Raw genomic sequence first — 16,794 nt, forward strand, 5'->3', positions numbered from 1 at the left:
CCACAGTCCCTTTAACAACGAGGAGAGCAGGTTCATACCTGTTCCACCTCCCCTCACTCACCTCCATTTCCATAATCCTGGAGCTCCTCCCGGATATTTTTGTACACTGGCGGGCATCTCCCAGCTGCCCCTGCCCTACACCGGCATGCACATGGCCTCCACAAATGCATAGAGGCCACATGCCTGCCGGCATTGCATGCAAGGGCAGCTGGGAGACACCCTGCCAGTATATAAAAATATATGGGAGGAGCACTAGGATTATGGAAGTGGAAGCGAGTGGGGGGAGGAGGAGCAAGTATGGACCAGCTCTCCTCCTAGTTAGCCCTAGTTTTTACAGGAATTGTGCTGGCAATTTGGACCCATCCCTAGTCATTCTCATTTCTAAGCTTCCATGGAAACATTAATGCACAACCTGCAAGTCTGTTGTGTCTAGTATTTTTGTATGTACTAGCATTGAGTATGCAGGTTCTCTATAGTGTTGTCCTTAAGCAAAGCATGCTATTTCCTAAAAAAATGCTTGTTGTCATCTTTACTCTAAATGTATTATAATTTCATACATATTTGTTTTTGTTCCTCATTCAATTGGCATCTTTAAGTTCTAGTTTGATAGGCAAAGCATGAACTAATCGTTGGCCTCAGAAACGTTACCTAAAGAAAAATATATGGCTGATTACCCCAAGCTAAAATGTGGGGGGAAACTGATGTAAAAGCATCCAGTAGGTCTGCCAAAAGCTCAGGACCATCAACAAATTTAACCCATATGCAAAATAATTACTGATATTTTTATAGCCATTATCCACATTTTAGCTTATCTTATCTGCATTTTTGCTAGGTGTGCCTTCCACCCACTATTTCCAGGCATTGTGTATCCTTGGTCATTTTGAGATTTCTTGGCCATGAAAGTGGACAACAGTAGTAGTTACAGCTCCAAACACTTAAAAGGGTGCAAAAATCAGAGTTCTGACCAAAAGACTTGAGATAACCTTGCAGAATATATTGCACAAAACTTCTAGTACAAAGTTAGCAAGGCTGCCCGCATAAACACACAGAAGAAAAACTCACTCCCAGATTGTGAAACACTAATCATTTTAACCAAATTTTATCAGTTCACCCAAAGTTATATTACAAGACCACCTTTGACATTTCCTTACATATCCGAGTACAGCAACACACATTGCTATTTTAAATAAATCTGTTATCACTGCTTAAAGCTCTGCCCCCTAGCAGCCAACACATTTCACATGCACAAGAATACGTTCCCATGAACAAGTTGTCCTCTAATATCAAGTATCAGGTGGCAGCAACAGTAGAGAAGGGTCACCATAGGAGCTGCAGTTCCCATGATTTAGGTGAGAGCACCTAACGTCTTATGGAAGCCTGGGGTCAGATGACATCTTCAAATCTCCACCACTTATTCTCAACTATCAAGTTAAGGAAGTACACACACTGCATAAAATACTGTGTCACCACTACACTAAAGAGTTTCCAAGTCTCATTCCTAAGCACCATCACAGGCTCATCTAGATACCATAACCCTTGTGTTCCATTTCCCCAGGAACTTGTCCCTTGCCTCTAAAAGCTTGAGTCCAAGCCATATGAGAGCAACGATCAGATCTGAAGTTTCTATTTTTGTTTTAAACAGTAGCAGTAGTTAATAGATTCTGATCAGCACAGTGGTGCTTGGAAGGAAAGATAAACTCTTTCTTCCTGTACCGTTATTTACCGAAGATTCTGAGGAAACTGCCATTCGTGCTGCTGCAGGGATGGAAGAAAAATTATCTAAATCACAGCTTCAGGGAAAGCATCAGACCAGGAGAATGTCACATGGGGGAAGGGAAACATTCAGTACTTTCCCAACATTCCTGATCAAACTGCAGCCTTCCATTGCTGCTTTTTAAATCAATATGGAAATCCTATCATGGCTCTCCCAAAGCGTTTGACCCTTATAGTCAACAAAAAGGCCAGAAAGAGATGGCAGTTAAAGCAATTGTGTAATGAGCAAGCCTTTGCTTTCAAACTTCTGCAGCTACACACTCCATAGATTTCATGGAGTCCAAGATCTTTCTGTTCTATAGTGGTTCAGTTCCAGAACTGTACATTCAGAAAGTATTGCTAAGATGTACTCGGCACAAGCTACACTGTTACCCTGATCTTCAGTCTGTTAGGTTATATCATACTCATTGATACATTTCATGTCACACTTACTTAAATTAGCTTTAGGGAGAGACCAAACTGAAACTTGGAATTTCATCTGCAGCTCAGTAATGTTTCATTGCCATTTGATAAAACCGTGTCTTTACTTACCCAGCTGTGAAATTGCTTTCTTTTCAGCAAGGCACCAAGAAAAACACAGAAGATGCATCTCTGCCTGCCTGCCTGTCTACCCCCTCCAGGTACTAGCTTAGAACCAACACTTATGAATATTTATGTCAAGCTGCCCTTCCGGCTTCTCCTCCCCCTCCAACAAGTATCATAAGCAAGTGTTGGCATTAGTGCAAGCTCTTCCTACAAGCCTTCTTGCAACTTAGCTTTCAATAGCTGTCAGCATTGATTGTAAATAAACATTCAGTTTCTAAGCAAAGCTTTTAGGCAGCTGATCTATTTTTGTTTTTCTAAACAAAGCCTTTTAGGAAACCTTTCAGCAAATATTTCTAAAGCCATCACTACAGAGAAAAAACCTCCCCTGACCCTTATGGATTGGGGCTGCTTCATATACTCAACGAGCCAACTGAGATTTTCTTGTGTCAATGCCCTTTTTAAAGAAGCAATGGTCATTTAAGCCATTGTCCTGAAAAAGCAACACTACTAAAAATATACACAATTTATAGCATTTCAAGATACAATTTTTACAGGCATAAGGAAAAGTAAGGCTCTGTCCCAGCGCCAGACTATATAAATACATGAAGACTTACACAATGTTCAAACAGCTATCCCCAGCATTATTCACTGTATGCCATCTTCAAAGCTGACCTTGGTTGGTACTGCATACAGCTATTTTGAAAGCCCTTCACTTATTCACGATTAACTCTGTCAATCTGTCTTGTTCTAGTGTGTAATGTTAGGTTATCAATTATCAAGAGGCCTTTTCATCCAGGGAGCTGTCACCTGGAATTGGGTAGCACTTGCAAAGTATGTTCCCACTCCACCCAAGTTGCCAGACCTCTCAGACCAGAGTTCTCACCCCTAAAACCACAGCAGTTCCCAGTTATGCCATTAAATGTATTTGGCCAGAAATGGAAGCAGATGGGGAAAGAGAGAACTCTAGAGCTCTTATTTCTTACCTTATTTTGGTCTGTCCAATACAAGAAAAATCCTTGAGGGTCAGTCCGGACAAAAACGGATGTCACACTAGTGGAGTCCTGGCATAGAAAGAAAGGAAATGGCATTAATGCATGACAGTGGTCTTTTGCTGCTACCATCCAGCTCCCTTGTTCCAGCTAAGGTGATCCTTCCATCCCGCTAATGCCACCACAAAGCAACCACCTTGTTCAGAGGAGGCACAAAGAAAGAAATGACCCTAATGCCCACTTAAAAGGTGGTTTGATATACTATTCATTATTTAAGGTTTTTTAAAAAAATAAATCGCATTGGGAGGTTACCTGAAAAACCGTATACACACACAAATAATAAAATACCCAATGTAACCCAGCCTATATCCTGATATAGTATTATTTGAGTGTTCACAAGGTACTTAAGAATTTAAGAATAGCCCTGCTGGATCAGGCCCAAGGCTTACCTAGTCCAGCGTCCTGTTTCACACAGTGGCCCACTAGATGATTCTGAGAAACCCACATTGAAGAGGTGAGATTATGCTCTCTATTCTGCTGTTGCTCCCCTGCAACTGGTATTTGGAGGCATCTTAACTCTGAGACTCAAGGTGGCCTGCAGCCACTAGACTAGTAGCCATTGATGGGGCTGCCCTTCATGAATTTGTCTAAGCCCCCTTTAAAGCCATCCAAGCTAATGGCCATCTCCACATCCCATGATGTTACCACATCCCTCTTGTCAATCCTAAATTTCGCTTTCTTCAGTTTAATGGGATGACCTCTGGTCATAGGGTTGTGAGAGAAGGAGAACAATATCTCTGCCCACTCTCTCTAATCCACTGATAATTTTATACACCTCGATCATGTCTCCTCATAGTCACCACTTTTCCAAACTAAAAAGCCCCAGATACTGTGGCTTTGCCTCATAAGGAAGGTGCTCCAGGCCCCTGATCATCATGGTTGCCCTCTTTTGCACCTTTTCCAGTTCTACAATGTCCTTCTTAAGATATGGTGACCAGAACTGCACACACTACTTCAAATGTGGCCACAACTGCAAAAGTGGGGAGGATCAATCCAGGTTGTTGCTCATGGAATCGCTTGTGAACACACATATGGTGCATCCCCCTTCAGACAAACAATGTCATAAGGATGTGCACCTGGTGGGAGGAGGTGAGTGATAGCAGTAGGGTGGGGCTTCCTCCCCACTTTTGCATTGCAGTTATAGGCATGAGTGATGCTTGCAGTTATAACATCTGAAGAGGGCTAATATTTTCAGGGATTGGACGAAGACTTGAACTTTCCAACTTGGGGTGTTTAGAAGATCTAGAAGAAGGGGTCTAATGGACAGTACAGCTGCCGCTGTAGAGCTTCTCATGTGGATGGAAGAAATCTTTCAGCAGAAAGGCTGAGTGAAAGGACAGGATGAAGGAGAATTTTAAAGGTTTTTTTAAAAAATTAACAAAACCATTATACATTGTCCACTGTTCAGACTATTGTCAATAGTTCAGACTACTTACAAATTATAAATTCAAGATCAAAGTTGGGGTATACCCATTACACCAGACACACAACATAGTTCATAGAGAACACTACCGTATGATACCATACCATACAATACATGAACATTATACTATGGTTGCATAAAGTTCAATAATATGATCAAATTATAACATATAAAAGATGCAGTGACAGTCAACAACCTGGATGGCTTTAAGAGGGGTTTGGATAACTTCAGGGAGGAGGGACCTATCAACAGCTACTAGTCAGAGGGCTAGAAGCCATCTCCAGCCTCAAAGGCAGGATGCCTCTGAGTACCAGTTGCAGGAGAGTGAGCATGCCCTCAACTTCTGCCTGTAGGCTTCCAGTGGCATCTGGTGGGCCACTGTGTGAAACAGGATACTGGATTAGATGGGCCTTGGGCCTGATGCAGCAGGGCTGTTCTTATATGTGCCACAGATAAACCTGTGTCAGAATTCTCTATATTATATCATATATGCCACAGAGAAAAGCTTAGATGCAGTATAGAAAAATGCCAAAGTATTTCAAGTTACTGATGGTGGCCTAAGTCCTTCCTTCCACCCTCACCAATTTTGCCACCAGTAACAAAGGGTCCTCACTTGCTCAACTTCTGCTAATGCCTGAATTTTTCTAGAAACAAGGGCATTAAAATATTAGCATTTAATATTTTATTATGACCTTTTAAGGGCATTAAAATATTAGCATTTTTATTTTCAATCCCCTTCCTAATGATCCCTAGCATGGAATTGGCCTTTTTCCCACAGCTGCTGCACAATGAATTGACACTTTCAATGAGCTGTCCACCACGACCCGAAGATCTCTCTCCTGGTCAGTCAGCTCAGACCACATTAGTGTATATGTTAAGTTGGGGGTGTGTGTGCCTAAATATGCATCACACTTTACACTCGCTTACACTGAAGCACATTTGCCATTTTGTCACCCACTCCCCCAGTTTGGAGAGGTGCTTTCAGAGCTCCTCACAATATGTTTTGGACTTCACTACCCTGAATAGTTTAGCGTCATCTGCATTATCTCAACTTCAAGATCATTTATGAACAAGTTAAAGAGCACGGGTCCCAGTACCTATCCCTGGGGGACCTCACTTCTTACTTCCCTCCATTGTGAAAACTGTCCATTTGTTTAGAGACAAATAGTTCTCCTTCAGTAGAGCCCTTTCTTCCATATGTTTAACAATTTTGTCCTCAAGTATGCTTTCCATTAATTTACCCAGTACCAAAGTTAAGCTAACCAGCATGGAATTTCATGGAATCCCCCCCCCCATTCCTTTTTGAAAATCAGAGTTACATTAGCTACTTTCCAGTCCTCTGGTACAGTGCATGATTGTAGGGACAAGTTACATATTCTTTGCTAGGACATCAGCAATTTCACATTTCTTTCAGAACTCATGGGTGGATGCCATCTGGCCCTGGTGTTTTGCTAACTTTTAGTTTTTCAAGACAGTTTAGAACATCCTCTCTCGACATCTCAAATTGGCCCAGTTCTTCAGCCTCCAAGCCTGAGAAGTTCAGTTCCAGAGTGGGTATATGGTCAGTAGCCTCCTCTGTGAAGGCAGATGCAAAGAACTCATTCAGCTTCTCTGCAATCACCTTATCCTCCCTAATAATCCCTTTCACACACTCATTAACTAAGGGTCCAATGACAGCTTTTCTGCTTCCAATATATTTAAAGAAGTTTATTAAATGCATCCAGCTATCCTGTTTACAACTGTGTCCCTAAAACAGCTAGTCTCACCAGCTCTTCAGTCCTTCCATCCACTCCTTTTTTCCTGCAACAGCTCTGATCCTTCTTCCTCTGTGTTCTGCAAGCAATCTCTCACTCTAACACCCCTATTCAACTTTGCCTTTTGTACTCTAAATCTACTCCCCCCAACTCACAAAGCAGAGAATCAGGAGGGCAGATGTTGCATTCTGGGTTTCTGTTTCCTGGGAGAACCTGTTGACTTCAGGCTGCCCCTCTGAAACGTACAATCTAAGCACAAAATCTCAGTCTTCACATTCCAATCCCTCTTCATTTTCTAGACCACTGAAAGCCTATGCTGCCCTTACTTTTTATCCTACATCTTCTCTCTCATACCCAAGGGTTTTCAAGTGACTTCTACTGTGTGATCAACTGAGCATTCTGTCTCAACTAGCCAGAGAAGCTCTACCACTTTTCTTGACTCATAATTAAAACAGTGTTAGTATCTTACCTTCAGAAAGGTACCATAATTTGATCCAAGTCTCATGAGAACCATTTGAAATAAGACAAACAATTGATACAATATATTGTAGTCTGTCAGGCCAACCAAGGTTTCATTTTCACGGTTTCGAAGTATGGTAGTGAATGCATGACCATACATTATGCACTACAATTAACTGAAGTGAATGCACACACTTAAAATGGATTATAATCCTCAACATGGAGTTTTATATAGTATGAGTTTTTGGTTTTTCCTTGCTTCACTCTACTGGGCTATAAAATTACACTGGCAAAGAGCCATGCACACAAGCTTCATGGAAAAACTTGCACAATTAAATTACACATTATTTGGTTAAACTGCAGAAGTTTTTCAGGATTAGTGGACATTTGACTCCTGAGCCAATTGCCACTTTTGTTCTCGACAAACTTTCCAACAAGTCCACCCCCATGGGGATTTCCTCTGTCAGTCCTAGCCAAGATGTAAATAGTCCAATTCTGAAGCAGAAGGCCAAATAAACACCTGCTATCTAGAATGTTTTTTCTATTCGTTGTGTATCAATGAGAGCTATTGTTTGTTTGTTTGTTACAGACCACAAATCTCTAAACAGCAGGACTGTAAAAAATATAAGATTTTTAAAAATCTTAGCAATCTGACCTGCTGATACCATTGGGCGGGGGGAAAAGATCTAATTTGGTCCTTCTGCCCTGCCAGCTACATGAGGCAAAGTAAATGTCTTGGCTCATTAACATGAGGAAGGATTCTGCAACTTTAATTACACAAGATTATCTATCTTACAGTAACACCTGCCTAGTGTAGAGCTCCAAGTCATCAAGCCATAGCTGTTAACCTTAATTTCTCTGCCTTTAAGTAGTATTCTGACAAATACAAAAGACATACAATAAAGTAACTTTTTGGACTGCATTTAAATCTATTGCCACACACACCTCAAACCACTCATCTACATTACCACACTATAGGCATTGCTATAGGAGAAGCTGACACCACTCAAGGCTAGCAGGCCAATTAAGACATCTTCCCTGGAGTAACTACAAACTTTCCGTCTTTACAGCTCCACCCAAAGGCATCAAAATTGGGAGTGGTGGCAACAAATGCATGTGTAATGTCATCTGCATTGCTTCTTGTGAGAAAAACAGAGCCTAGCAGAGAGTTTTAACCAGTCTCCTATATTTACACCCTCAGACGTTTTTGTTACAGCTCAAGTTGCAAGGAGATCATATGCTTGACACCACTTGAGTGTGTCATGGCAGTTGACAAATGGCATTTGGGAGTGCCTCAATTTCTTCCTAAGACCTCATTGGTTTATTTGTAGGGTATATCACGGAGTAGAAAACTCAAATCTGGAGATAGATTACTGCAAGTGATAAATAAGTTTGTTTTTAGGAAACAAATTCACTTCAAATTCCAAACACAGGAGTAACAAGCTAATTATAAAAAGTTCTCTACACCATGAGGGTCGGGTCCACCATGAGGGTCGAGTATAGGGCTGTAAGAGCCAAGCCAAAGCAATATCCAAGGCCTAGGTGACCAACAGTTCCATTACCTGTACCTATTGCCAAATAAAAATAGCAATCAAACATTTACCCCACAGGAAAAGAACTGCTCAGGAAACTGAATTCCACCCATTTAATAGGGAAAGGCCAGGAAGAATGGGTAAGCAGCTCCGAAGTCCACCACTTCCCCAATATCCTACTTGTCATAGACCCAGTTCAGAAGAGCATCTGGCAGCTCACATGTTGAGGGCGGCAATGTGACAAGCAAGAGCCTGTCCCAACATCACTACAGGATGTCCAAACACAGTCAGGGCATCCTTTAATCATGAGGGGGCATCCAACAAAATTGCCCCTCTGCACGCACTCCAAAACCCTTTTCAAATAGAGATGTCCCAACAGTGTGTCAGGATGTCTTGTAGTGACATCAGGATGGGCATATTCACCACAATCCCTGCCCCTCAACATGTGAACCACCAAACACTCGTCTGAGCTGGCTCATAGCAAACTGCAAGGCAGTGCTCATGCAAGGCTACTCTGATAAGCTTAGTTAAGATGTTCCTTTCACCGATTCCAATTAAGCACTCTCCAACTATTCTTTAGTCCGGACTGAAACTCTGATGAGGTACCGCCAGAGTAATTAAAGATAAGGGAAGAAAATGGGGTGGGAGAAAAAGAGGAAAAGCTAGATACTCTTGTGTATGTCAACAGAAACACACACACACACAATTTCGCTAGCTGCCTCCCAAAATGAAGTTTTACCCTTTTTAAGTGAAAACCAGTAATGAACTCAACAACCTTGGCAACCATAGCCCAACACCAGAATCATTCCACTTTTCTCCCTTTATTTATGGGTCTATAGCAGAGTTGGTGCCTGCTTTTCCAGCTGGTTATTGTTAGTCAGCTATGCCACATGGGCCCACGCATTTCAGCAACTCCTACACAACAATACGCTGCTGGAAGATAGAACACGCAATGCTTTGGGTGCTGATGCTACCCAAGCTAGCAATCAGAAATAAAAATAATGGGAGGGGTACAGAAACTGGAAAGATGGCCAAAAAAAAAAAAGTGGCCATCAGACAATATGTGAATGCTGAAAAATCCATGGGATGGGCACAAAGTAAAGAGGGCAGAGCACAATATGAATATAGATCTATAGTGGTACAGAGAGAAAGCACACACTATTGAATCAAAGAAGAGAAAGGTTTAATTCAGATACCTGTGGGGATGGAGAGAGAAGGGAGAACATGATGTGGGTGCTGAGAAAAGAGTTAACAGAAGAGATGAAACAAGCTGTTAAACACAAATACTTCTCTACTTTTAACACTGCAACACTCCTATGTTTGTAAAACTAAATAAGAGGCCCTCAGAGGTTCGAGCTTATTGCTTTCAAGGCAACAAGACCACTTACTGATGGCCATTTCTGGATGTTCTTATTAGCTGTCACAGTGGGAGAACCCTCTATGTGTGGTATTTGGTCTAAGAGTTTTACATCCAAGGAAGGGGTTGGTAGGAAAGACCCAGGTTTTACTCAAGGGCCATCATAATAACCACTGACTGTTTCCATATGCATGTTTGCGTAAGTACTCTTTTGACTCAGCACCCACTTTTCAATCTCCAGTTTCCAAAAAACTGCAGCCTGAAACATCTATATCTAAGTGAAAGCTCTCGTGAGAGTTCGCAAACAGAAGCACCATGGTGATTGGGCAGCGGGGATTCCATATGCAGATAGGGAGGAGGAGCCTGTGATGGTTGGGGATGGGGTTACCCTTCCTGTGCTGGATGGGGTTACACTCCCCCAGAAGGAGCAGGTGCGCAGCTTGGGAGTACTCCTGGACCCAGGCCTCACCCTGGTATCTCAGGTGGAGGCCATGGCCAGGAGTGCTTTCTATCAGCTTCGACTGATTCAACAGCTGCGCCATTCCTTGAAAAGGATGACCTCAAAACAGTGGTGCATCAGCTGGTAACCTCCCGGCTTGACTATTGCAATGCATTCTACGTGGGGCTGCCTTTGTACATAGTCCGGAAACTTCAGTTAGTTCAGAATGCAACAGCCAGATTGGTCTCTGGGGCAACCCCGAGAGACCATATTTTTCCTGTTTTGAAACAGTTACACTGGCTGCCAATATGTTTCCGGGCAAAATACAAAGTGCATTTGGGACTTCAAGTCAGTTCCATTTGACAGTTAGGAGTTGAGCCGAACCACCCCCAGTTTGGCTCAACCCCGGGCCAAACCTCCCCCGGCTGTTTGGGAGGTCCATGGACCAAAAATTAATATATATATTTAATTTTTTTCCAACTTAATCCTTCCGGGGGGCTTCTCTGAGGCGCAGGGGATGGGGGTCTGCAGAAGTTCCCCCTCCCCCCACTGGCCTCCGTTATGCACCCATCATCTGGTTTGGGCGGTCTTTGGCCCTTTCCCCAGCACGGCCATCTTGGAGTCCATCGCACATACACAAATGGCCCCTGTATGGCCTGGGTCATGCCTATTTGTGGACCCAAGTGTCCTACCAGACTTAAGGACCCCACTGATAAAATCTCACATCACAAAGAATCTTTAGAGGTCCTGCCACTAATAACAACCTTATAATGTGAACTAAATTAACCTCACACCTCTTCCCTCCCAATAGTTGGTACAGGTCTTGGCCATGGAAAATCCAAACTAGAGATCTTTGTAAGCTTTTACAACTTCGTGAGGTACATCATCTATAGTACAATATTTCAGGTTAAGATGAAATATAACAAGTTATTCTGCTAAGAACTAATCTGCCTACTTTCCTTTCACTATAATCTCAATTAATAATTACCATCCTCACAAGTTAGCCCACTGCACCTTAAACATTTGTGCATCCGCCATCTTGAATCAGGGTGGATGACATCATCACAAACTACACTGATGAGGTGTCCCCATATTTCACTCACTACAGCTGAAACCATTCAAATCGGTTTCAGATTTGGGTGAAACCCAAGTGCTTGGCTGCTTACACAGAAATAGATTTAGTGGGCATAACAGAAACATGGTGGAAAAGTGAGAACCAGTGGGACACTGTTATCCTTGGATATAAACTTTATAGAAAGGACAGGGAGGAACGCCTTGGAGGTGGAGTAGCACTGTATGTTAAAGGGATAAAATCTAACAAGGTAGAAAACCTAGGAGAACTGGAGTCCCCCACAGAAACCCTTTGGGTATCAATACAAGGCCTGAAAGGAAATGATACGGAAGCACTAGCTCTGGCTCTTCGGAGCTCGAGGCCACACACCCTTTGTGTGTATCATTTCAGGCAGCGCTTGCTGCCTGAAAGCATCAATTCTCCCTTTCTCTCCCTCTCTGAAGGAAGAAAAATGGGAACAGATGCTTTCAGGAAGCAAACGCTGCCTGAAAAGGATAGGAAAGCACTTGCTTGGGGCTCCCGGTAGCCTGGGCGGGGGGGGGGGTGTCATTTGGGGCACACCCTGAGTTTGAGGAACATTTAGCTAAAAGCATCAAGGGGAATAACAAAAACTTGTTATTCCCCTTTAAATACATCAGATGCAAGAAACCTGCCAAGGAGGCAGTTGGACCATTAGACAATGAGGGAGTGAAAGGGATTATTAAGGAGAATATGGAGGTTGCAGAGAAGCTAAATGAGTTCTTTGTCTCAGTCTTCACAGCAGAAGATACTGAGCATATACCTGTTCCTGAACCAGGCTTTTTGGGGACAGAGGCTAAATAACTGAGCCAGATAGAAGTAACAAGAGATGATGTTCTAAACTGTCTGGAAAAACGGAAAACTAGCAAATCACCAGGGCTGGATGGCAGAGTCCTCAAAGAAATCAAATGTGAAACTGCCGACCTCCTTGCTAAAATATATAATTTATCTCTGCTCTGCACTGGAGGACTGGAAAGTAGCAACTGTCACACCGATTTTCAAAAAGGGATTGGGGTGATCCAGGAAATTACAGGCTCGTTAGCTTAACACCCGTTCCAGGCAAATTGATGGAAAGCATCCTCAAGGATAGTACTGTAAAGCACATAGAAGAACAGGCCCTGCTGGGAGAGAACCAGCATGGCTTCTGCAAAGGTAAATCTTGCCTCACAAACCTTTTGGAGTTCTTTGAGAGTGACTGTCAACAGGTGTGTGGATCAAGGTAATCCAGTTGACATAGTATACCTGGACTTCCAAAAAGCTTTTGACAAAGTTCCTCATCAAAGACACCTGAGGAAACTTAGCAGTCATGGGATAAGGGGACAAGTACAAGCTAGCAAGTATATGAGTGGATTGCTAACTGGTTGAAGGACGGGAAACAGAGGGTAGGGATAAATGGAGTTTTCATGACAAAGGGAAGAAGTGCTTTTTAATTTATTCATAAATGATCTAGAAGTAGGGGTAATCAGGGGGTAGACAAATTTGCAGATGATACCAAACTCTTTTGGGTAGTGAAATCCAAAACAGATTGTGAAGAGCTCCAAAACGATCTCTCCAAACTGGGTGAGTGGGCGACAAAATGGCAAATGCAGTTCAGTGTTGGCAAGAGTAAAGTGATATATATTGGGGCAAAAAAACCCCCAACTTCACATATACACTGATGAGGTCCGAGCTGTCAGTGACTGACCAGGAAAGGGATCTTGGGGTCGTGGTGGACAGCTCGTTGAAAGTGTTGACTCAATGTGCGGCAGCTGTGAAAAAGGCCAATTCAATGCTAGGGATCATAAGGAAAGGGATTGAAAATAAAATTGCTAATATTATTCTGGACTTATACAAAACTAGGGTGCGGCCACACCTGGAGTACTGCATACAATTATGGTCACCACATCTTTAAAAAGACATTGTAGAACTGGAAAAGGTGCAGAAGAGGGCAACCAAGATGATCAGGGGCCTAGAGCACCTTTCTTATGAGGCAAGGCTACAACACCTGGGGCTATTTAGTTTAGAAAAAAAGACGACTGTGGGGAGACATGATTGAGGTCTATAAAATCATGCATAGTGTGGAGAAAATGGATAGAGAGAAATTCTTCTCCCTCTCCCATAACACTAGAACCAGGGGTCATCCCATGAAATTGATTGCTAGGGAATTTAGGACCAACTAATGGAAGTACTTTTTCACACAACACATAATCAACTTGTGGAATTCTTTACCACAAGATGTGGTGACAGCCAACAACCTGGATGTGGTGACAGCCAACAACCTAACTTCATGGAGGAGAGTTCTATCATCGGCTACTAGTTGGAGGGCTATAGGCCACCTCCAGCCTCAAAGGCAGGATGCCTCTGAGTACCAGTTGCAAGGGAGTAACAGCAGGAGAGAGGGCATGTGCTCAACTCCTGCCTGTAGGCTTTCAGCAGCATCTGATGGGCCACTGTGTAAAACAGAATGCTGGACTAGATGGGCCTTGGGCCTGATCCAGCAGGGCTGTTCTTATGTTCAAATCGGTTTGATGGTTCACAGGTTAGCCCACTTGCACCTCAAACATTTATAGATCTGCCATCTTGAATTGGGGTAGATCAGCTAGGCTGTTGAGGTAACCCTACAACTTTACCCAACTTGGTTCATAATGGTCCAGGCATTCTGAAGTTGATGGAGGGAAGGGGTACATGGACCCACGGACAGACACACACAGAGAATGCCGTTGATCTCAAACTTATTTTCCTTACGGAAAGCATGGGTAATAAAAAACTTCCTTAAATAGTATACTGTTTAATTTATTATGAGTTGGCTTAAGTAAGGGAGTGATTCATAGCTAACTTAGTTCATGTCGCTATGCAATCCAGAATCTGAATTCCATAAAAACTTCCCCCACCAATGGAACTTACACCATCTGGTATTATGACACTTTATCACATTAAAAGCACATGCTTTGTTTCTTGCTTTGATGGCGGCCGCAGCAGCTGCAGAAGTGCTGCCAGGAGGACGAGGAGCTGGGTCGGGAACCAAGCCCAACAAAGCTCTGGCAGTTGCCCTGGAATCTTCAGGCTTGAGTGTTCCATGCAGCTCAACTGTAGACTGCTTGGATGAAGACCTATCATTCCTATTCTAGTCTTCTCTTCACTCTTTTGTCTTGGTTTTGGCTATATGACTTATTGAGTTAAATTTTTGCTTAAGGCGACATCGTTTTAGCAACCTCTCTAGAGTTCTGCCTGCTCTCCAATCTGTCACCATAGCCCTTCTTCATCAGGGTGTTGGTGTTCCAAAGGTATATGGAGGAATACCAGAAAACAGTTGAGACTAAAGTATCCGTATACCTTGGTTATAGAACAATTCAGGCAGTCACAGAATTTTAGCAAGCGAGGACCCTTTCTTATCCGTGGCAAAACTGGTGGGGGTGGAAGGAAGGACTTATGCCACCACCAATAACTTGAAATACTTTGGCATTTTTCTGTACTGTATCTAAGCTCCTCCAGTGTGTTACATATGATATAATTTGATTGTTTTATTGAATTTTATGCAGCCGTAGTATAGGATGTTTTATGTATGGTATGATATCATATGTTATTGTATTGTTCTCTATGAAGTATGTTGTGTATCAGGTGTAATGGGTATACTGCAAACCTTGAATGCTGTAATTTATCTTGAATTTATAATTTGTAGAGGTGAACATCATATGATGGTTTTGTTAAAAAAAAATTAATTAAATCCTGCTTCATCTTGTCCTTTCCCTCAACCCTTCTTCTGGAACATTTCTTCATTCCACAGCAGCCTATAGAAAAGCTCTACAGCGCAACTGCCCATTAGACCCATTGCTTTAGATCTTCTAAACTCCACAAGCTGGGATGTTCAGGTCTTCACTCAATCCCTGAAAATATTAGCCCTCTTCAGATGTTCTAAGTGCAAACAGTGCTCAAGTGTTCAACTTCAAAAGTGGGAGGAAGCCCCACACAACCACTATCACTCACATCTTTCCACCAGGTGCACACACTTAAGACATTGTCTGAAGGGGTGCGCCGTGTGTGTGTTCACCAGAGATTCCGCCCTGAGCCATTTCGGAAGGGCAGTATACAAATCAAATAAATAAATAAATAAATAAATTCTGTGAGCCGCAACCTTGATTGATCCTCCTCACTTTTGCAGGTGGGAGTGCTGCTCACACTATTAACATCAGAAGAGGGCTCTTGTGCTTCCTCTTCTTCCCTGATTGGCTTTACCACTCGTACCAAAGATGTAGTCAAAATGTTGGATACACCACACCAATAGAAAATCCAATAGAAAAACCCTGCTCCCTATCTTAAATGGAGCTTCTCTGCTTCAAGCAAAGGAGTTTCATGCAAACCTGTCTAAGGGTGTGCCAACAAGTTTCAATTTGAACCATTGGGGTTCATGGTTGTTGTTTTTAACATATATTTTAAATATTTTAGCCTGTTTCAATGCAATGAAACCTCCTCTACTTAGAAATAGAACAGTGTGTGACCTTAATTGCTGGGAACTCTTGAGTTCACAGAGTTCACAGCCATTAAGGTCACCCATTGTTCTTTTTCTGAATGGGAAGAGGGATTCATATCTTTTAAAAATTCAAAATCTTTTAAAAATTATTTTTTAAAAAAATTAACCCCACTAGCTTGGGGCTTCAGCGAGGGGGTTGTGGCACAATGTGCCTTGCCCCCAAACCCATTTTGTGTCCAGGCACCTCCCAAGGGGGAAGATAGGCATCCTCAAATCCCCATTATTCCCTATGGAGGAAACGCAAAAAATGTAAAAATCACCAAAAAAATAATAAAATCGCACGAGTGCCTGATTGGTTTGGGGTTTGGTCAGTGGATTAGATATCCCCCTCAGTGTCCTCTCCTTTACCTAGTGTTACAAAGGCATGAAGGCAACACAGCTTTGGCATGGTTCTGGCCACTGCATATGTGCAGAAGCCATTTGTGTGGTCTCCGCACATGCATGGAGGCCATTTGCCTGCTCACACAATGGTGCACGTGTGGAGGCCGGAACACCACCACCACTGCACAGGTGGCCTGTGTTTAAACAGTGATATGGCTGGCAATTCAGCTGGGGATGGAGGCAGTGAACCGTGAGCTGCAACAAGCTGGGTAAGAGCATTAGAACAACCTTGCTCATGGCTCCCACGCTGCCAGCCCGCTAACTGTTCGATGCAGAACCAGTGGTTCGCATCGAACTGGGCTTGGTCTGGTTCTATCGCGAACAGAACCATCAAACTGGCCCAATTCTACATCAATTGGTTCATGCGTACCCTCAGCACTGAGGGGTCATTTTGCTGTGCATTTTATTTCTGACCTCTTTCAATTACTTTTTCTGAGGTAGCACAGACAAGATTTTGAAGCAAGCAAGCATCTTCTTCAAGTTGTTAGAAGCAGCTACACAACCT

At 42.8% G+C, this 16,794-nt stretch overlaps 1 protein-coding gene across 13 annotated transcripts in view; it reads right to left on the minus strand.

Moving 5' to 3' along the window:
• The window catches only part of PLCB1 (phospholipase C beta 1), an 807,198-nt gene that overhangs the window by 706,511 nt on the left and 83,893 nt on the right, over positions 1–16,794 (minus strand). For 11 of the 13 annotated variants that reach the window (XR_008313428.1, XM_053284740.1, XM_053284741.1 and 8 more), the window contains one exon: positions 3,282–3,359. Coding sequence is in view for 8 of the 13 variants with exons in the window: in XM_053284740.1 (XP_053140715.1) it covers positions 3,282–3,359 (78 nt within the window). In the remaining 5 variants the exon portion in view is untranslated. Of the gene's footprint in view, positions 1–2,304; positions 2,377–3,281; positions 3,360–16,794 lie in introns of those variants that run through there. The other 2 variants (XM_053284763.1, XM_053284762.1) reach the window with 1 other exon arrangement.

The sequence above is a fragment of the Hemicordylus capensis genome, chromosome 1 (assembly GCF_027244095.1).
Source record: "Hemicordylus capensis ecotype Gifberg chromosome 1, rHemCap1.1.pri, whole genome shotgun sequence".
Lineage (NCBI taxonomy): Eukaryota > Metazoa > Chordata > Lepidosauria > Squamata > Cordylidae > Hemicordylus > Hemicordylus capensis.